This window comes from Culex pipiens, chromosome 3 (assembly GCF_016801865.2).
Source record: "Culex pipiens pallens isolate TS chromosome 3, TS_CPP_V2, whole genome shotgun sequence".
Taxonomy (NCBI): Eukaryota; Metazoa; Arthropoda; class Insecta; order Diptera; family Culicidae; genus Culex; species Culex pipiens.
In genome coordinates, this window is record NC_068939.1 from 92130769 (window position 1) to 92154148 (window position 23380).

Here is a 23380-nt window from a genome sequence, read left to right on the forward strand (position 1 = left end):
TTGGTTTTTTGTTTGACGGATGAACTTTTTTTGCAAATGAACCTCGAGAGAATAGTTCTATCGCCCATCTCGAGCTGTGTTCTCTGCGTCCGTGAATGGTACCACTATTCTCTCGACTCGAGACCATCATTCTAGCGCTGCCAGTTTTGGGTGTAGTTTTAATCAACGTGAATGTTCTAAATCACTGTTAATTTCCAACTCCCGTGTCCACCATCAATTAACGTGTCACGATTTCCACACATACACAATCCCTCCATGAGCTTCCCCGATGATTTTGTTTACATTAGCAGCTGTCAGCTGCCCGGTGCCGCCCTCAGAGACAATGGCCGTCGCTCATACAAGTTGATAATTAAATTTAGCTTTTACCACCCAGCCCGCCTCGCCTTCATGACCCGTTCCGAAAGGAGGCAGGGGGGCTAGGTCCAAAGGTCAAATCCCGGCCTCGGTGATGGCGTGACGAAGGCGCTCCAAGCAGCGTGGCCGTGGCACGTTCCGTGAATAAATCATAACGCTAATCCTATTTGCTTCCCTGCTTAATTTGACACTAAATTTGGGAACCATCCATGACGCGCGTGGCCGAAAGTCAGCCAGTGTGGGGCTCCTGGGGTCCGTGAAAGTGGCGTTACTTTGTGTGTGCGTTTACATTTTGCAGATTTATCACGTCGCATTTGTGATGAGTCTAAAGGAAATTTGAAAGCACTTTGAGTGTTTCATGGTAGAAAATAAATCCACTTAACAGTGGAAAAAATCATAAAAAACCAACTTTCAAAACAATTTACCAAAACTCATATCCTTTAATTGAAAAACAGAAGAAAAAAATCTGCTGAATCTCTTACTGACAAGGGTTTCTGCTTTTGCAAGCAGAATTCGAGACCTTTTCCCGAACATCCGAACCAAACCTAGCGCACAGAGAAACAAATTAATTCATATTACGTCAAGGATTTGTGATAACGTCGCTCACGCAATCCCGGGTGGAGTGAACTTAAAGAGACCTTTCGCTCGCGCCTGGTTTACATCTATACTAGAGTGTAACAAAAATGACTTTTTGGCGGGCATTCAAGGGTTTGTTCCGGTGGGCATACTAAGCCCAAATCCAAAATATGAGCTTGATTGGACGTAACAGGAGCTGGCGCTCCGCCCTTCAATTTTAAATGGGATTTAACCAGTAAAAAAAGATTTCTTCAAAAATGTCACTTTTTGAGGCATTTTGGCCACCAATGCGTTTACCAAAAACATCACTGGCGTGTAGGCCAGATCCTTGCGCATCTTTTGGTATATATAACATTGACATTTGGAGCACCCTGGAGCTCGGTACAGGCCTTCAAAGTTTGGCATTTTTTCGAAAAATCGGCCCTGGCAAAATCAAATGGCGTCTAGGGCGTCGCGAGGCGCGACGCATATCTTTTTTGCCGGGACCGATTTTTCGAAAAAATGCCAAACTTTGAAGGCCTGTACCGAGCTCCAGGGTGCTCCAAATGTCAATGTTATATATACCAAAAGATGCGCAAGGATCTGGCCTACACGCCAGTGATGTTTTTGGTAAACGCATTGGTGGCCAAAATGCCTCAAAAAGTGACATTTTTGAAAAAATCTTTTTTTACTGGTTAAATCCCATTTAAAATTGAAGGGCGGAGCGCCAGCTCCTGTTACGTCCAATCAAGCTCACATTTTGGATTTGGGCTTAGTATGCCCACCGGAACAAACCCTTGAATGCCCGCCAAAAAGTCAATTTTGTTACATCCTAATCTATACATATGAACAGTACGAGGAAAGAGTCCCAAAATCCCGAACAAAGAAGTGCCATCAACACGAGTTTTCAGCTCTATATCTGATTGTGCCTTGAGCAAGGCAAAAATCTGCTTAAAATTGGTTTGAATCTCCTTTTTTGCTGCTAACCTACCATAACAAAGTCAAGGCTGGAGATTTTTCTCGGGAAACGTGAAAATGACAGTGGATTTAGACCTTCTTCTCTTCTGAAGAATTCCTTGAAATTAATACTTTAATCCAACGAGAAATGTACGTAGCATCCCAAATAGGCATCAGGTCTGCAAACAATTTTCGCATTTTGGACTATTTTCACAAAAATTTTGAACAAAAAAAATCTTATAAAAGTCGCTTGTTTTTTTCTTTCAGTGTATTTTTTTCGGAAAGCCCGTTAAATTTCCTACAAGTTTGTCTTTGACAACTTTTTGATACGATGCAACTGCTTCGAGATACACTGCCGTTCTACGCATAATTATCCCATGTTCAAAAAAGTGCAACTGAGAAAAACGCGATTGAAATTTTTCGATCGATTTCTGTGTTTCTACGCATAATTGTCCCGTGGGTTCCTATTCACCCTATGTGTCCCTAATCGCCCCAGTTAGCAGTTTATCACCCTTATTTGTGATCCTCTTGATGTACAACAGGTAAACAAGGAATAATGCTTAGTAAAACTAATGATTCCGTGTATGAAAATACTTGGAGGGACAATTATGCGTAGAAGTTCAACGATGGGACAAACAGACTTGGTGTTGTTTTTGATGAGTTTCCGAACAAAGTACCAGATTTTATGTGTTTTTCTTAAAGTACACATCAGACTAAACTTAAAAATGGCATAAAGTCAAAATCGTCAAAAACTGACATGGGACAATTATGCGTAGAACGGCAGTACAGCTATATTGAAATTACGAAACACAAAAATATTTTAAACATTTACGCTCTTCTCAAATGTCAATATCGAGTGAAACTGGCCTCATGTACACAAAAATGCCTTATATATGCCTAGGATAACATGTCTTCAAAGTTTCATTGAAATCGGAGAGGGTCCGGGACAACCGATTCCCTATTTGACATGGAATTGCTCTGAAATTATTTTGAAATGTATTATCTTGCGCTTAGAATCATGGTTTGAATGTTGGAGTTTATTCAAAAATTGATTTACAGTACCGCAAACAGTTGTTTTTCGCTAAAGAAATGTTTTTTTTTCATATCTTACATTTTTTTAAACTTTTCATTGCAAAACAACTGAACTAGAGCAATTTTCTGAGATTTTGGTCATTCGATTTTTTTTTTTTTTTTAATCAGGCTGACACTTTTTTGGTGCCTTTGGTATGCCCAAAGAAGCCATTATGCATCATTAGTTTGTCCTTATAATTTTCCATATAAATTTGGCAGCTGTCCAACGAAAATGATGCATGAAAATTCAAAAATCTGTATCTTTTGAGGGATTAACTTTTTGGTGATTTTTAATTTAACTTTTTGTTACTAGAACTTGATTTTCAAAAAAACACTATTTTTATTTTTTTCATTTTTTGATATGTTTTGGGGGACATCAAATGCCAACTTTTCAGAAGGTCAAACAATATTACGCCCTTTTAATGTAAGTCTTGATTTAAAATAATTGAAAATATTCTTTTTGAAAAGATCGGAAAATTTCACGAATGTTTTATATTTAAACATTAAAAATCGGAGTATTAGTTGCTGAGATATCGACTTTTAAAAATGGTTTGTTATTTGAGTGAGTCTTAGAAAACATCAATTTTATTGTTTTTAAATTTTTGTTTTGCAATATCTCAGCAACTAAGGTCGTATCAACAAAATTCAAAAAGCAAAATATTGAGAATTTTCTCATCCTTCGAATAATTTTTTTTCCAAAAGTGGGCAAACATGGGCATTTATTTGAAAAAATGAATAGCTGCGACTATTTTCAAAAAAGATACCTAGAAATGGATGTTACTTGAAAACGGTGCACTTTATAAAAATTTCGATAATGTACTTTTTGATTGTAAATTCGATTTTACATCGAAAAAAAAATGAAGCTGAAAAATGTTTGCGACCAATATTTCGATTTTTCCAAAAAATCAGTACTGATTCAAAAATTCATAACTCGGTCAAAGATTTTTTGCCCGTTTTTGAAATTTCTGAAGAGTATGAATTTGATGTCCCCTAAAACATATCAGAAAAAATAGTGTTTTTTTGCAAATCAAGTTTTAGTGACAAAAAGGGAAATTATAAATCACCAAAAAAAATTACCAAGTATTATTTTTTTCAGTGTAGTCCTTATCCAGAACTACAACTTTTCCGAAGACACGCAATCGATCAAAAAATTACTTGAAAAGTTACACATTTTTAAATTTTCATACATTCATACATTTTTTATGGACAGCTGCTATGGAAAATTATATGCACAAACTAATGATGAGCAACTCTCTACGAAATCGGCCGATTTCGACCATTTTTATTTTTTGTATTTTTTGATTTGACTTAAACTTTGTGGGGGCCTTCCCTATGACCAAATAAGCTGTTTTGCGTCATTGGTTCATCCATACAAGTCTCCATACAATTTTGGCTGCTGTCCATACAAATATGGTATGTAAATATTCAAACAGCTGAAACTTTTGAGTAAATTTTCTGATCAATTTGGTGTCTTCGGCAAAGTTGTAGGTATTGTTGAGGACTTTTGAGAAAAAAATAGGTGCACTTAAAAAAAATTGCAAATTTTTTTATCAACTTTTTTTTCACTAAAACTCAGTTTTTTGATATGTTCTAGGGGACGAAAATCCGCAACTTTTGAGCCATAGAGAAACATGGTCAAAAAATCTGCGGCCGAGTTATGAATTTTTAAAAAATTTGTGATTTTTGGAAAAAAATCGAAGTTTCATGCAAAAACAAATTTGACGTTATTTTTTAATGCAAAATTGAATTTGCAATCAAAAAGTACTCTACAGATTTTTTGATAAAGGGCTCCGTTTTCAAGATATATTCACCGAAAGTTTTATTTTAGCGAAATATTTGCAGTTTTTCATTTTTGAAAATAGAGACCATTCCTAAATATATTTTTTTTGAGAAGTTCAGAAAATTTGCTATAAAATTGTCTAAGAGACATTGAAGATTGGACCTCGGGTTGCTGAGATAGAGCCGCTTTATGAAAAAGAAACACGAAAATTGAAGTTTTCTTAATCTCACCAAAATAACCCACCATTTTCTAATGACGATATCTCAGCAGCTAATGGTCCGATTATCAATGTTAATACATGAAACATTCGTGAAATTTTCCGATCTTTTCGAAAAAAATATTTTGAAAATTTTTAAATCAGGACTAACACTTTAAAAGGGCCAAACATTGAATATTACGTCCATTCAAAATGCTAGTCTTGATTTAAGAAATTTCAAAATATTTTTTTCGAAAAGATCGGAAAATTTTACGATTTTTTACGTATTAAAATTGAAAATAGGGCCATTATTTGCTGAGATATGGTCATTAGAAAATGGTGGGTTGTTTTGGTGAGATTAAGAAAACTTCAATTTTCATGATTCTTTTTCTTAAAGCGGCTCTATCTCAGCATCCCGAGGTCCAATCTTCAATGTCTTTTAGACATTTTTTTTGCAAATTTTCTGAACTTTTCAAAAAAAAATATTTTTAGAAACGGTCACTATTTTTAAAAATTGAAAAACTGCAAATATTTCGCTAAAATCAAACTTTCGGTGGCTATATCTTGAAAACGGAGCCCTTTATCAAAAAATCTGTAGAGTACTTTTCGATTGCAAATTCAATTTTGCATTAAAAAATAACGTCAAATTTGTTTTTGCATGAAACTTCGATTTATTTCCAAAAACCACTATTTTTTCAAAAAATCATAACTCGGCGGCAGATTTTTTGACCATATTTCTCTAGGGCTCAAAAGTTGCGGATTTTCGTCCCCTTAAAAACATCAAAAAATCTCGAAAATCAAAAAATACGTATTTTGGGAAATTGAGTTTTAGTGAAAAAAAAGTTGATTAAAAAATCTGCAATTTTTTTCCGTGTACCTATTTTTTCTCAAAAGTCCTCAACAATACCTACAATTTTGCCGAAGACTTGGTGTCTTGATCAAAAAATTCATTCAAAAGTTACAGCTGTTTGAATATTTACATACCACATATGGATGAACCAATCACACAAAATAGCTTATTAGGTCATAGGAAAGGCCCCCACAAAGTTTGAGCCTAATCAAAAAATACAAAAAAATCCATTTCCGGTTTTGGTAGAGAATTGCTCTGATGCAAAATGGCTTCTTTGGGCATACCGAAGGCACCAAAGGCAGAAAAGACCGATTTCGTAGAGAGTTGCTCACTAGTGTAAAATGCATTTAATTTTTCATTCAAATGTTAAAACTATGGCTTGTTATTTAAATTTTTATTTATTTTTTTCTCCTCCCCTCGACCCTGGCCAGAGCCGAGATAAAAAAAAAACTTTGAAAAATATTTGCGTTGGCCTTATCGGAGGTGAAATTTTGACAAATTTTGAGAGTTTGGACTGTGTAAGTCAAAACAAATTAATGATAGTGCTCAAAGCATATTTCAACATATCCAACCAAAAGCCTTGTATACCAGTAATTAATATTATACATTATTCCCAAGCTTATTTCGCATTCTAGTCACAATTGTCCACAAACATAACTATAAATGCAGCATGGGTATCTGAACAAACAAGCATCACAAATGAACACTGTTCACATGACCAAATCACACTTCCAGCTAGCTATACGTTCCAATGTTTATGACGAATTGCTAATTGCATTTGCTGTTCTATTCATGGCAAACCCTCATCAAAACAACACCATTGCTAATAACTTCTGTGTATCTGTTTCTTTTTTTGCCTCAGATAAGAGAACTCTGCGATAAGAGAGCAAAAAGTTGCAAACACTGCTTTTTCTTCTACGCGACTAACCGAAATTAAATGATCCCAAATAATGGTACTCAATTAGGATCTATTATTCGCCAGCCTCCCCTTCCAAAAAAAAAAGAGCCGACCTACATAACTTATTTCATCTTATTTTCTTCTTTTTCATTCCTCCCCCGCCAGATCTGACCGGGCCATGCGTAACCCCATCGAGGAGGGAAAAGTGAGGTCGTTCAGCCGGAGCAAAGGACACGGCTTCATCGAGCCCGCCAGCGGAGGCGACGACATTTTCGTGCACATTTCGGAGTAAGTTTTTTTTTGTCCTCCCAAATAGGCGACGGGACGAAGAGTGGTGAAAAGTGTCATATTTTATGTTATTAGTTTGCCGCACCCACGCGGGCAAGAGGTCGGTAAAAAAACAGTCGAGGGCACAATGGGTCGTTGCCGTATCATATTTTAGCAAATCTTTTCTATGATTTTCGTAGAGAGGGATTTGAAATTGATACATATTCATATTTGTTTACTTTAGAAACCTTTTATCCGAGCGGGCCAGATTTCATTTGAAAAGTAAAATTCCAAGCCAGATTTTTCAATTATGCATATCATAATTTAAACATCGTCTAAACCAATTGCTAATTAAGTATACAAAAATTATCTCTGACTTCAGAAACGGTTAATGTTTGTATTTGTTGTTTGAATAAAAAGAATGTAAAAAATCGTTGCCTGTATGCTATCTTGTTACAACAGGGTAATTCTCTACCAACTCACACGAAATCGGGAAAAGTTGCCCCGACCCCTCTTCGATTTGCGTGAAACTTTGTCCTAAGGGGTAACTTTTGTCCCTGATCACGAATCCGAGGTCCGTTTTTTGATATCTCGTGACGGAGGGGCGGTACGACCCCTTACATTTTTGAACATGCGAAAAAAGAGGTGTTTTTCAATAATTTGTAGCCTGAAACGGTGATGAGATAGAAATTTGGTGTCAAAGGGACTTTTATGTAAAATTAGACGCCCGATTTGATGGCGTACTCAGAATTCCGAAAAACGTATTTTTCATTGAAAAAAACACTAAAAAAGTTTTAAAAATTCTCCCATTTTTCGTTACTCGACTATAAAAATTTTTAGAACGTGTCATTTTATGGGAAATTTAATGTACTTTTCGAATCTACATTGACCCAGAAGGGTCATTTTTTCATTTAGAACAAAAATTTTCATTTTAAAATTTCGTGTTTTTTCTAACTTTGCAGGGTTATTTTTTATTTTAGAGTGTAACAATGTTCTACAAAGTTGTAGAGCAGACAATTAAAAAAAAAATGATATATAGACATAAGTGGTTTGCTTATAAACATCACGAGTTATCGCGATTTTACGAAAAAAAAAGTTTTGAAAAAGTTACTTTTTGCGTTTTTCTTCGTTTCGTCGTCCGTGTCTGTCGCGGGTGACTATGAACGGCCATGATCGATGACGACCAACTTTTTCAAAACTTTTTTTCGTAAAATCGCGATAACTCGTGATGTTTATAAGCAAACCCCTTATGTCTATATATCAAAATTTTTGTAATTGTCTGCTCTACAACTTTGTAGAACATTGTTACACTCTAAAAATTAACCCTGCAAAGTTAAAAAAACACGAAATTTTAAAATGAAAATTTTTGTTCTAAATGAAAAAATGACCCTTCTGGGTCAATGTAGATTCGAAAAGTACATTAAATTTCCCATAAAATGACATGTTCCAAAAAATTTTACAGTCGAGTAACGGAAAATGGGAGAATTTTTAAAACTTTTTTAGTGTTTTTTTCGATGAAAAATACGTTTTTTTCGGAATTCTGAGTACGCCATCAAATCGGGCGTCTAATTTTACATAAAAGTCCCTTTGACACCAAATTTCTATCTCATCACCGTTTCAGGCTACAAATTATTGAAAAACACCTCTTTTTTCGCATGTTCAAAAATGGAAGGGGTCGTACCGCCCCTCCGTCACGAGATATCAAAAAACGGACCTCGGATTCGTGATCAGGGACAAAAGTTACCCCTTAGGACAAAGTTTCACGCAAATCGAAGAGGGGTCGGGGCAACTGCTGTGTGAGTTGGCGGAGAATTACCCAACAACCATTAAGTACTAAATGAGAAAATCGATTTTTAAAGTTTGATGGTAAATATTTTCAGAACTATGAATGATGGAGTCAAACTTTTTAGAGCAAACGGTTTGTATGCTATTGCTAAACAAACACTCAAAGTTTCAACTTATGTGGCCCTTATAACGCCAGTTCAAAGATACAGTAAACAATGCAAACAAAAATCAGATAATCACGTGTCACAAGTGTGTCTTGAAAGTGAAAAATGTAATAAATGTCACAAGATACAAGTGCCACAAGGACATAATTCCCATACAAACAAGATTTTTTTTCGCGTTTTCCAAAAAAATGGTGGTGAAAATCTGGTTCAGGTGGAATTGATTCTTTTCCCAGCTATCTTTTCCTAGGCAACATGGACTTAGACAATCATCACTTCACATGGCGAAATCCAGTCTGCAATCCGCTAAAATCACAAATCTCAACGCCCTCCCTCCCCCCCCTTGTGGACAATTGTCCATACAAAAAAAAACTTTTTTTGTATGGAGCGTGGACAATCGCCATACCCCCCCCCCCCCCCTAAAGTGTCCACGTGGTTTATGGATGGTCCCTACACAAATTGCCGAAAACCACCAAAATATGACCAAATTGCTGTTTTTCAAGCTTTTTTTAAACCAATGTATCTTCACAAGGATTGGGCCTAGGACAATTGTCAATATCTGGGTGCTGAATAGTGGTTCGCAAAGTAGCCTCAATTTAGATCTGTCAAAGTGGAACCAATTTACTGTTTGCAAAATGCTTCCAAGAAGTAGCAGGTATTGCAATCGATCAATAATTTATTTTGTCTGAAATAAATAAAAGTCGATGGGGTTAAGAGGGTTAAAATCAAGATTGGCATAATTCGTCACTTACATTTCAGTTAGCGCTTTATCTCACGCAAATCCCATGTTTATGATGCATTTTGAAATATTAACGACAAATTATAAATAACTATAAATGGCACCTGCAACATAATATAGAATAATCTTACTCCAATATTGCCACTGCGCTTCAAAGACTCATAGACTCGAAACATCCATTATGATTTACTAAATTCCACCCACTTCTGACGCTATTTTTCGTCACGTGGAAACCAAAAAGCCGCCCATCGTTTAGTCTATGAACAAAACACGCGCGAAGCACTTAATTTCTGAGCGAAAAGATCAACAGATCCAAAATGTTTCAAAACAAGTCACTTTAGCAGCTTAAAATATGTCACGCTTGAGCTTGAACATAGCCTTCTACTTTGTTTGTGTTTACAGCTGTAGTGCAGTTGTATTAGTGGGGAGCAATAGGGGCACCCAGGTCAATATCTGGGTGATGAATAGAGAGAATGCGTAACGTGATTTTCGAATGATCCCACATTGTTTACATCTACAAAGTAGCAGACTGTTCAAGCACAATCATGACTTCTTCTTATTGGTAAATGAGCTGTTTTATAATCAGTAGTGTGTGTTTTATTTTGTCTAGTTTTTGTGTGTGTTTTCATGTTTCGATCGATTATAAGAGGTTTTTTTACGGGTGACGAAGAACTGCGGCTAGAGTTTCATTCTGCGATGTCGCAGATAAATTCCCTGGCTGATTCTGGAATCCTGCAGCTCTTTCTGTCCAGTAAAAAAAAACATCGCAAATTCTAGCGAAGCAACAAGCAGCGAAGATTTTCACGAAACCAGTAGGTTTTCAAACGGAATCAAACAATAAAGACAGCTTCTGGATGGATACAACCGCATCGACTCCATAAACAAATTCCATTTATAATTAATAATTATAACAAAATCGCCTTCGTTTTTTTTTTTCATTCTGTGCATTGTCCCGAAGTTTGGTTGAAGTTGGTTGCTGGAGTCCCGAGTTATAATTACAAATGTTTACGGTAGTCTAGCTTGTACGTGCGACAAACGCATCCTGACTTTCCTGGCCTGAAATCCCTTTGGCCTTTTGTCGCACTTACATCAATTTTCATGGAGTGACAAGATAGCACGACAAGATTGAAACTACTTTCATATATAAAGTGACAAAAATGCACGGAGTTTTTTCGGTTTTTGTTGAATATCTCAGGATTGAAATCGAATTTTGGGGATCTGTGAAGGTAAAAAAATGAGGCATTGTGAGCTGCACAAAATGGCGTTCTTAACTCAATTTGGCCCAAAATGCACGTACGACAAGTTAGCACGATGGCGACGACTTTCTACTTTTGGCGAACAGTAAATTGGTTCCACTTTGACAGTTCGAAATTGAGGCCGTTTTGCGAACCACTATTTAGCACCCAGGTCAATATGGAGACTTTTATGTAAAATTGCCTGGAGGATCAATTCTCGCAATAAGTTTTTGAAATTGAAACGAAAATAAATCGTTGGCTCACCTTCAAATTTGATTATTTTTTTCAGTACTCTTTGATTCTACTATGGAGCATTTCTCTACCAAAACCAGAAATGGATTTTCTTTGTATTTTTTTTTATTTGGCTCAAACTTTGTGGGGGCCTTCCCTATGACCAAAGAAGCTATTTTGCGTCATTGGTTCAGCAACAAAAGTCTCCATACAATTTTGGCAGCTGTCCATACAAAAATGGTACGTAAATATTCAAACAACTGTAACTTTAGAGTGAATTTTCTGATCAATTTGGTGTCTTCGGCAAAGTTGTAGGTATTGTTGAGGACTAGAGCGTCCAATTTCCCGTCCCGGGAAAAAAATACCGGGTATTCCCGGGATTTCCTGAAAAAAAAATTTCCCGTTTCCCGGGAAATTTGTAAATTTCCCGGGAATTCCCGAAATTCAAGCGGAAGTATACATTTTCCTAACTTCTTGGCACATTTTTTTTAATTTACAAAAATAATGAAAACACTCAATTTTATTTGATTTAATTCAATTTCATGTACTTATAACTTATCAGTTCGTCTGAAAATTTCACGTCAAGGGGTTTCAGATAATATTAGTTTCTGACTTGGTTTCTGAAGCTTTCACAACTGGGATCTTGTTTATTCGTAAAGCAACAAAAATTACGATATTTTGGAATGAAAATTAACTATTATAATTCTGGTTAGTTTTTCAAACGAAAATTGTTGTTATATCATCTGAAAATATGGTACCTCTTTTTGCCAAGATCAAAATTAAGTTTATTTTTTTCACGATTATGTTTACAATGGCCAAATTGGATGAAAATTGAAAAAAAAATATCATTTGATGTTTCAAAGAGGGTTGTTCAAGAAGAATTTGGTAAATTTGTTTAAAAGTGTTTACACTTTAATATAAAGAATTTACACTTGAGCAAACAGAGCGTAAGCGGAATTAATATGAAACAGCGTCTAAACTACTGTTATTGCTCCAAATATTTAAAAACTTTGAGTTGTGATTTCACAAAAGATATATTTTTTTGTGAAAAGACAGTTTTGAGGTGAATTCAATGCGTAAGATTTGTTATGGAAAAAAAGATTTGTCAACAAATCCATATTTTCTTCGTGTTTCAACGTCATCTCAATATTATTCTTTATCATGTTCTCTCAAACTGTTCACAACTCCATAATTAATTGCAATTTTATGGTTTTGAAGCATGGATTCATTTCACACGCTGTCTAAACACTGTGATTAGAAAAATAAAACTGCACAAAAAATACTAATGATTATTTTATTGACAACACTGTTGTACGAATTGCAAGCCTATAAATTTAGAATATTTATATATTTTCTTGATTTTTTTTCTGCAAGTGGTTTAGGCATTAATTGATCCTCGCACTAGTTTTGATCATTAAATTGCTCTTTTATACAATTTTGTTGAAGAGTATAGATCAGAACAATTTTCGATAAATTTAAAATGTCCCGCGAATTCCCGGGATTTCCCGGGAAATTTGTTAAAAGATTTCCCGTTTCCCGGGAATTCTGTAACCCCGGGAAATTAGACGCTCTATTGAGGACTATTGAGAAAAAAATAGGTACACGAAAACAAAAAAATGCCGATTTTTTATTAACTTTTTTTTTCAAAAAAACTCAATTTCCCGAAATACGTATTTTTTTTATTTTCGAGATTTTTTGATATGTTTTAGGGGACAAAAATCCGCAACTTTTGAGTCAGGGAGGTATGGTAAAAAATCTGCCGCCTAGTTATGATTTTTTGAAAAAAATATGATTTTTGAAAAAAAAATAGAAATTTAATACAAAACAAAATTTGACATAATTTGTTTATGTAAAATTGAATTTGCAATCGAAAAGTACTCTACAGATTTTTTGATAAAGGGCTCCGTTTTCAAGATATAACCACCGAAAGATTTATTTTAGCGAAATATTTGCAGTTTTTCGATTTATAAAAATAGTGACCATGAATCACCATAATCGTAAAATCGGCTGGGGAACATATTGAGAAAATTGCGTGTGAAGTTTTCAATTGCGCAAAATGCAACAAAGTTTTATTTTTGTTTCTGAGATATGGTCATTTGAAAAAAGAGGTTTTTTGAAAAAAAAATGGCGAAAATCGCAAAACTTTGGAGCGGTGCCAAAAGAAGGGGTGGGCCAATTTGATCCAAAATCAGGATTTTTACATTTTTTGATAGTATCAATAGCTCCACCAAATTTGAGCTTGATCAGAAAAAGTCGATTTCGAATTTGTACTTTTTTATGTACAGTTGAAGCCAAATGACCCATTAGGATGTAACAACGATTTTCCAGCACAGCAATTTTTCAGTTCATTTTGGGGTCCTAAACAACTCCCCAAAGTTTGAGAACGATTGGTTCATTCCTCACTTTGAGTCAACTAATGAGTTATTCAGCAATGACGCTTTCGTTTCGCTGGTATTAATGCTTCTTTTATGTATCTTTCCTCTTTCTCACCCAGCGTCGAAGGCGAGTACGTGCCCCTGCCCGGCGACGAGGTCAGCTACCGCCTTTGCTTCATCCCGCCCAAGTTCGAGAAGACGCAAGCGATCCACGTCCAGATCACCCATCTGACGCCCGAGAAGCACTGCAAGTGGGAGGAGATCGCGTCGATGGTGCCGCACTGCAAGTCCCCGGACAGCTCCCGGCTGCTGCACCACTAGGGCTAGGAGTCGGCGATCTGCACTACCTAACCCGAGGGGGATGGGAGGAGAGCAGGGCCGTGTTTCGTTCCGTTCCGGCCAACGACTAGAAACGACGACGAGTTCGCGCGCACACAAACTTACAAAATACACTTAGTTTGTTCTGATCTTCTTCAAGTTCTGATGCTAGAATTTTTGTGCTTTAGCTTAGGTTGACAGTTTTGTTGTCTCTTTTTCCCCCCTCATACTTAGAGTGTGCTTGTTCAAACAATCGGTTTCTGTAGCCCTATCGCGTATATTTATACGATACACATAGTATTACTACACAAAAATAAACAACCTCGAGAAATATGCAAAAATGCAACATTTGTTTTAAGGTATGCACCGGAAGTGAGCAAAGCCACACTGGAGAAGGAATGTGCGGTGCGCGAGAACCCCCCTCTCGCTTAACTGTATTTATAATGTCACGAGAGTCATGCAACGAGAAAACCAGATTAAGGTTTGTCCTCCCAAACAAACAGAGACAGCAACAGCAAAAAAAATGCCACTCAAACATGGCTTATTCAAACGTTGCAAAATGAAACCGCAGCCGCAGCAGCATCCGTGGACTTGCCTCCAAAATGGTTTCCGACCAGACGGTAAGATAATTAAGCGCAAGTCAGATTTTTGTCGTGTTTTGTTTGCCACTCGAAAAAATCACTCAAAGAATACAGGAAAGCTCGCTTTTCTTTCAAGAATTGCGACTTGTTGAAATGGCACGGTAGGATTGATGGAATTTTCTATGCCTCTGTTATTTTTTTTGTTAAGTTTTCAAAAAAATGTGTCTTTAATATTTTTTAAAAAAAACGACATTTCATCCCTGATGTTTGAAATTTTGAAACATAAAGTATCACAAAATAATTTATACATGTTTACAGTTGTACTACCAATAAATTTATTATTTTTTTCTAAACATGTTAACATTCCAACGCCCAAGGCTCCAAAAAAGTTGGAACGGTAACTTCAACTCAATGGTTCTCGAGCCTTACTCAACCAATCAAGATGATTCTTCTTTCCAGTGATTTGTTAGGATGTCTAGATGATTCTAGAACTTTGCAGAACTTGATTTGATCAAATCTGTAATTTTTGTGATCAAAAAGATCGTTCCAACTTTTTTTTTTCGCGTGTAAAAAACAATTCGCCAAAAAATCTTCGGAGGCAGTCTTTTTAAAAAAGGTGGAACGATGTTTTCGGTCGCAGAAATTACAGATTTGTTCAAATTAAGTTCTGCAAAGTTCTAGAATCATCTAGAAATCCTAACAAATCACTGGAAAGAAGAATCATCTTGATTGGTTGAGTTAGGCCCGAGTAAGTAGGGCATGCGTTGGGCGTTCCAGTGTTAAGCAGCGATGGAAGAATCATCATCAAAAGAAAATCTTTGAACGTTCATCAAAAGAAAAATCCTAAAAGGAACCTGACTCTCCTCTCTCGTGCACGAAAGATCGGTAAAAAGAAGCAAAAAAATCATCATCTTGATTATTCGGCGGAACATCTTTTTCACTAATACACTTGCAACTGTAACGTTACACGTCGAAAAAAGAACTGTCACTATTTGTAGATAAACAATGTGTGTAAACAAAGCGAAATAAATAATTTTAAGTTGTGCTGACATGGAAAATCACAAAAAAATCATAAATAGATTGATTTTCTTGGAGAAAATCGGGAGCGATTTTCTTTTGCGTGATTTGCCTCCTCTCTCTTTCGCGGGTGAAAAAAGTTCGCAAGCGAAAAAGATTTGTATACGATTATTCCATCCCTGATGTTAGGAGATTTAAAAAAATGTTTAAAACAGCATTAAAAATCGATTTTACAGCGAAAATGTCAGCAGAAAAAATCGATTTGACCTGCCAATAAATTGGTTAATCCAGCGTAATTTTTTACTAAAACCAGAAACTTCTGCTGGTTTATTTTCAATAAAATAACTGCATAAAATATCTGACAGCAAAAAAAAAACGTTACTTAATCCACCTTTAGGTAGTTTGTGCCTTCCTCGCATTCATTAAGTGAATACACTAAATAACACATTAATTTTTATCAAAATATCTGAGATCTGGCCTCAAAAAAAATGTATCAAAAACACTAAAGTACTCATAACTTTAGATAGGGTTGTCAGATCTTCAATCTCTTAGGCTCGTTGGAAAGGTTTGATTACCTATCCAACGATGGGTCGCATTATAGATCCGGACAACATTTTCTTCAAAGTATTTGAGATCCGGCTTCAAAAAAGTGTATAAATGACACTTAAGTGCTCATAACTTTTGATGGGGTGGTCAGATTTTCAATGTTTTGAACGCGTTGGAAAGGTCTTTCAAACACCTTTCTAACAATATTTAGCATGGCGAGTTTTCTTACAAATACCACCCTTTTTACAATCTTTCGAAGTTTAGCTAAAATCGTTTTTTTAGCATAACTTTTGAAGTACTTTTCTAAACTTCACAATATTAACTAGGGTCTTTTGGGACCCCAAGACGGATCGAATGAGACCAAAACGGTTCAAATCGGTTAAGCCAGTCCGGAGATAATCGTGTGCATATTTTTCGGTGCACGGACTCACATCCAGACACACGCACAGACATTTGTTCAGAATTTGATTCTGAGTCGATACGTGAAGGTGGGTCTACGAGGTCGAATAGAGAAGTTCATTTTTCGAGTGATTTTATAGCCTTTCCTCATTGAGGTGAGGAAGGCAAAAATCTAACTTTTTTTTGGCTGTTTAAGCGTGATTCTCTGCTACTCTGGCACAAATTCTACTGTAAGTGGAAGCTGCAGAAATGTGAGTTGCCGTTCTCATCTCAGAGTTTACTGTCGTAACTCAACAAGTTTTTGAAACTGAAAAGCATAATTTGTGTAGTGAAGTGGTAGTGCAATGGAATTGATCACTAATTTGAATGTTTACATAGTGCTGATTAATCAAAAATATCAACAATACCATCGCGTAAGTAAACAAAAACTTAGTGAGAAACCGCAGTGTGAAGAAGAACCTTTTTTTACAAACTTTGCAAAACATACACACAAAATTTTGGGTTACAATTTCAGCAAAATAAATGAATGAATTCGATTCAGTAACCATCACTTCTGTTGAAATTCGGAAATGAAACAAAATCATTGGTGAAAAATCAGTAAACAGTAAACAGTAAATCTGTCAAACTGACTCATAAGTTTGGACTGTTTAAGTAATCTAGAAATCATGATAACTGAAAAACCAGTATCGATTGCTGAATCATTAGCAAATGATCTGTCAAACTGACAAAAGAATGTTACTTAATTTTCAGCAAAACAAACTGACATTTTTTTTTGATAAAATTTCAGGTGTTTTGACAACAGTTTTACTGAAATTTCAGTCAATCATCTGTCAAAATGACAAATATGGCTTTCTAGGCCCAGTGAAAAAATATAATTTAACTCAAAAATGGCGAACTCCTCGTTACAGTGTCATGATGCAAACAATGTTGGCATATGTTGGCCCAAATATCGGCTGAAAAAGCAGTCGCAAGACAAAAACAAACTTTTGCTAGAAAGATTAAGCAAATCTGATGCAAACAACCCCGCAGCCGCTATGTAAACAGAATTTGAATCTGCTGGCAAATTTCTGTCTAGAAAGCTTCATAACAATTAGCTGAGAGTTCAATGTAATATAAATTGCTGAATTGTTAACTTCAGTTGTTAAAAATTCTGTGATATTTTACTGAAAAAAATGGAGTGTATTTATTTAATTTTACAGATATTTATCATGTTTTCGTCTGTCAAAGCTTCCAGGTCCGTCATCAGGGATGACATTGGATCTGGAGGTTATGATTGGGTCATACAAAAAATGCTAATTTTTTTTATTGTTTAGGTTACCCAAACTCGCAAAAAAACATTATAATAATTGAGGTGTCCTGCAAAAATACCGCTGAATTAGCAAAAAAAAAAATCCACCCGCATTGTTCCAGTCTACCACGTGGACACTTTTTTTGGTAATCTGGAACCCCCCCCCCCCCCCCTTTGCAAAAAAGCCACAGCTTCAAAAAGATTCCGTCACTGACAGAAACTGCTGAAGTGCTGATATTCGACAGAGCTTGGGAGTCTGCTATCATCATCGACCCGATCGTTGAATGTTTATTGAATGCGCCGCTAATGATTGCTACACACGAAGTTGACACGAATGAATGCCGAGCTCAACAGCCTGGCGATTTGCTTGTGCGAGTAGATGTGGTGACAGCAATCGTTTGAATGCAGTCATGAGCCAAGTGATCGGAATTTCGGTAGATGTGGTGAGACTAAACTTTTTAAGGAGTGAATCAATTTATTTTCTGATTCTGAGTTTTTTCCTCTCGGTTAGGTGCTGAACCGCTTTGGTTTAATTTTTTTCGGTGCTTGATGGAAAATGTTGGCACAATACACTGACAGTCGCAATTCTTGAAACCATCAACGCATTGGCCACTTTGAAGCAAAGCATCGATTCATATTTAATGTGTAGTATTGTTCCCATAATGATATCAGGTGTGCCTAGTATGGGTTTTCAATCATTTTTAGGGTGTATTTTGGAACAGGCTAGGGTCAATCAGAAAGATCCAGTATTATCACAAATAAATAAAACTGTGCAGGCATGAACGTTTCGAAAAATGTCCCCTTATTTCCAAAGCTAAGACACAATCCATTTTAGAGCATAAATAGAAAGTATAGAATAGTTAAGCAATTTGATAACCTTTAACACAGACACAGACACACCACAACACGCCTCAACCTCAAATACGGAAAAAAAACTCACCATGATATGATATGGTGGCAGCCCTCGTGCACCAACAACTTACACAAATGTAATACCTCATGTTTCCTCTTGTTTGAATGTTATCTCTACAATCTATGTGTCCGAACAAATTTTCAATTGAAATTGCCCGTTAAAAAGTGTAGCCTTATTTTTCAAATAGTTCTTTTTGTTTCAGAAAAAATTTCAAAAATACACTTTGAGAAAATTATTATTTGGCTATTTTACAAAAATCAATTATTTGCTGCCCCATAAATTGTTAAATCCAGTATTCTTCTTAAAAATGGTCCACACCTAAAGTGTTAAACAAAAAATAAAGTAATTAAAAGTAAACAAGTGACAAAACAAGAAAATGTATGCACCAATCGTAACTAACCATTTGATATACATCCAACACCGTTTATAGATAATAAACAAATAAAGCAAAATAAAAAAAAGTATCCATTATATTGAACGTGGTCACAAACAACGAGATAGTAAGAAAAAAAGAAGAATAAAACAGGAAACCATCCGATGCTGCGTCCTCCTGAAAAAGAGGGAAAAAATCCGCATTTGAGCTGAACGTTTCCTTCCGGGTTTTATTGCCAAAATTTTCGTTGTCGAAAGCAAAAATCAAATAATTACGTCCGGAGTAAAAAGGGGAAAAAAGAATAAAAGAGAAAGTAAATGATTACCTACACCGATTAGATTAGGACTCGTTTCCTAGAAAAGAAATTTCGTAGATTTTTGTTTCCTTAAATTTGAGGGGTTTTCTCTAGAGGGTTGTTCTCTAGCAGTTCACTTTTGCGTTTCAGAGCAGGGAAGAAAATCAATCGCGGAGCACGTGGCGGGAGGAAAACATTATTTAGAGCTTGCTCAAATATTTGATGAAAAATTATACATTACTGCTGGAAATGAAACATCGTACGTAGGGAAAGAAATGCCGTCGGGATCGAGCGGAAGAGAGTTAACTTATGCATTAGAAAAAAAGATTGCAAATGAAATTGGAATAAAATATTATATTTGTATCGTTCGTTGAACACCGTGTAGGGATTTAATGTTTACTGTTCAGAACAAACATTATTATTCTGTAAGTGGAGTCAACCAGCACTAGCCTATGATGAGGGTATAATTGAAATAAAAAAAAAAACTTACACTTGAAATGTAACGTTTTGTTGTTGAGCTTCCTTTTTTTGTACCTGAAACATATCTGAATCCTCCTAACGATGTACCATGCAACATCAAATTACGCACTGATAATTTGCGAAATTCCCAATATTTATAATTTTAGTGACCTGGTAAGTACTTGAAATAAAGGACTAAGCATAAATAGAAATAGTTAGTCAATCTTAATTTTTATTGATAGGTTTAGTTGAACTGCTGAAACCGAGACAATTGTTTTATTTTGTACTCTGGTAAATCTAGATTTTCAATATTTTATTTCATTTTTTATTTTCTGTCAAGAAGGGCCACGAAGTTTTTTTTTTCAATTTGTTTTTAAAATCCATTTTAAATCCTTTGCGATCGTACAAAGGGTCGTAGTACTCATAAAAATAAGCTTTATTGTTGTGAACAATAATATCACAAATTTAAGCTTAATTTTAGGGCCCAATTCACACGAAAAAAAAAGATTTGAAAAAATGGAGTGGAAGTTCCTTGGCCGAAATAATTAGAGCCAATTTTTTTTGTTAAGCCATTATGGTGATCTACGTCTTGTAAGAGTGGTCCATAAAATGGTAATTTTCGTCAATTTTCGCAAAAAAACATAACATACCTATGTTTTAAAAAATCATAGCTCCGACTTTAATTCTATTGGAAGTAATTTGATTGACTGGGCTTATAAAAAAATGTTTAGAGTTTAACATTGTTTGCCTTATATTCAAAAAGGTGAGTTAAAAACTTATAATACGCAAAAATTAAAAAAAAAACAAAAACAAAGTATAGGTCTATAGTCTTTTTTAGGTCGTATAAGCTATTGTGTTTCACATTTTTGAAGGATCTTTTAAAAAAAACCTAGAGGTCATCCTTCAAATTTTCAAAAAAAAATCCAGGATTTGCGCGTCGAGACTCACCGCTTCGCAAAAAAAATGAATAAATCATAAATTTAGTTTTTTTTTTACAGAAAAAATCAGCTCCCTCCGTGTACGCACGAGAGCATGCAGCTAGTGCTCAGTGCTCCATCGTTTTTTTTCGGATTTTTTCGCCGTAGTTGATTGTGAATACCCGCGAGTTTGCTCCTGCAGCATGCCAAAGGCCGGCCGTGGCCGTGGCAGTTCGAGTGCGGCCTCGAAAAACCCGCGAAGTTCGTCTACCGGCCCTGTGCAAAAAGGTAAACAAACCAACGCCGTGTCGGCCGCCATCGCGCACGGGAGCGTGAGCGCAGAAGGAATCGACAAAAAGTTACTACACCCCGGATATGTTCCAAGATCACCAGTGCGAGCCCGTTCGGGTACCTCCGGTGCCACGACCAGTGGCACATCAACATCCGCCAACATTCCCATCAGGAACGAGTTCCAGATGCTGAGCGACGACGAAGAAAACAGCAACACCGACGGTAGCACCACTACCGACGACGACGACGACGATGGTCGTGCACGGAAAAAAGTGCCGACGCCAAAAAAGAATAATTCTCCAACGGAACGAAGACCACCTCCAATTTTTGTTTTGGACACGTTGGCGGAAGATGTTGACGAGTTGCTTGAAGGCCTCGGATATTGTCTGAAAATCGGTAAGTCAGCAGTGCAAGTGATCACACTGAATAAAAAGAGCTTCGACCTGGTGTTTGAAGAATTGAAGCGTAGCAACTTCAACTTCTACACATTCAACCCCGAGAAGCCCCCTGTTAAGGTCGTCTTACAGGATTATCAAGACCGTCCGATCTCCGACCTGAAGGGTCACCTCTCGGACGCCGGAATAAAACCGCGGGAGATTAAAGTGCTCTCGCGCTAGACAACGGTAACAGGTACACACACACTGTACCTGTTGTACTTCGACCGCGGCACCGTCAAGGTCCAAGACCTTCGGCGGACTAAAACGTTGGACGGTTTTTGGGTAAACTGGCGGTTTTACACCAAGAACCCGACGGACGTTGCCAGAAATTCGGCCACGGCTCGCGGAACTGCAACCTCCGGCCCCGCTGCGTGAAGTGCGGTGAGTCACACCTCTCGGAGGCGTGCGCACTGCCACGAAAGGCGGACTTGGGGGACAAGGCAGAACAAACCAAGCCGCGCGTAAAGTGCGCGAACTGTGACAGCAACCATACCGGCAATTACCGCGGATGCATCGCGCGCAAGGCCTACCTCGAGGAGCAGGAAAAGAGAAAGAAGAAAGCAGCAGCGTCCCACTCTCCTCAGCGAAGTACGAGCGCAGCCGTTCCTGCAGCTGGACAGCTTACGGTTCCAGCGGAAAACTCAGCGTTCCCTCCTGGTTGGGGGCGTTCGTTCGCCAGTGTTGTCGCTGCCGGTAGCGGCAGTACGGCCCAGCAAGAAGTCACCGGGGAAGATCTCTTCACCCTGCCGGAATTCTTTGCTCTCGCGGGGGAGATGATGACGCGGTTTCGGAGCTGCCGGAACAAGGCAGAACAATTCCTGGCCCTTGGGGAACTGATGATCAAACACATCTACAAAGGATAAATTACCTGTGATCTAGATATAAGCTTTCTCTTCCTCTATCCCCTTTCCTTTGCAATTTCTGTAAGTTTTTTATAGTTTTTTCTTACTCTTGCTAGTGCTTTAGTTAAAGAAATAATTGTTCCTAAATGGATTATGATGCAACACACAGCTGTAAGGAACTCCAAAACTCTGTTATGCACTTCAAAATAACTCATTGTATCTTGATTATTCACAAATAAAACCAAATTGAATTGAATTTACAGAAAAAATAAATAATCCAAAACCTCTTTTTACACCTTAGCTTCCATCCACCCCGTGATTCGAACTGACGACCTTTGGATTGTGAGTCCAACTGCCTACAAGCGACTCCACCGAGGCAGGACCCAGGGAGACGACTCCTACACCCGGACTGAGAAAACGACCTATAACCCTCTAGGCTAGACCGGGGCCAACATTTACTTCCCCGTCCGACGGAAGGCGTGGTCAGACAAATCTCGTCTCGAAAAATGCCACCGGGACCGTCTGGGATCGAACCCAAGCCGACTGGGTGACGCGACCACGCTTACCCCTACACCACGGTTCCGGATTTTAAAACGTGGATTTTATAGAACACCTAGATGTATGGGTATCAAAAGATCGGAAACTTTATGCCCTTTCCGATGCCACATAGGTTGACTAGTGAATCGTAGACAGGTTCGGATGCCGGCGGATTTTCCGACGACGTAATTCCAATTCCAACGAAAAATCTATTCCATCGATACAAAGACCCCCAAAACGGTGTTATACTGCCGTTCTACGCATAATTGTCCCATGTCATTTTTGGACGATTCCGACTTTTTATCATTTTTAAGCTTAGTTTTACGTATACTTTCAGAAAAACACATAAAATCTAATACTTTGTTCAGAAAATCATTGAAAACAACACCAAGTCTGTTTGTCCCATCGTTGAACTTCTACGCATAATTGTCCCATCAATTATTTTCTATCACGAAATCATGAGATTTACGAAGCATTTCATCTTGCTTACCTGTTTACCTGCAAGAGAATTACAAATAAGGGTGATAAAATGTTAACCGGGGTAATTAGGGACATATAGGGCGAATAGGGACCTACGGGACAATTATGCGTAGAAACACAGAAATCGATCGAAAAATTTCAATCGCGTTTTTCTCAGGTGCCCTTTTTTGAACATGGGACAATTATGCGTAGAACGGCAGTATACCAGTCCAAAATATTTATTTAGCAATTCT

The 23380-nt window shown here is 37.0% G+C and overlaps 1 protein-coding gene across 1 annotated transcript in view; it reads left to right on the forward strand.

Moving 5' to 3' along the window:
- Nucleotides 1-19687, forward strand: part of LOC120420041 (cold shock domain-containing protein CG9705) — a 68745-nt gene extending 49058 nt beyond the window's left edge. Inside the window, exons 2-3 of the mRNA XM_039582943.2 lie at nt 6827-6949; nt 13574-19687. Of these exons, the coding sequence (XP_039438877.1) occupies nt 6827-6949; nt 13574-13775 (325 nt within the window). The 3' untranslated portion in view covers nt 13776-19687. The remainder of the gene's footprint in view (nt 1-6826; nt 6950-13573) is intronic.
- Nucleotides 19688-23380: the final 3693 nt, after the last annotated feature.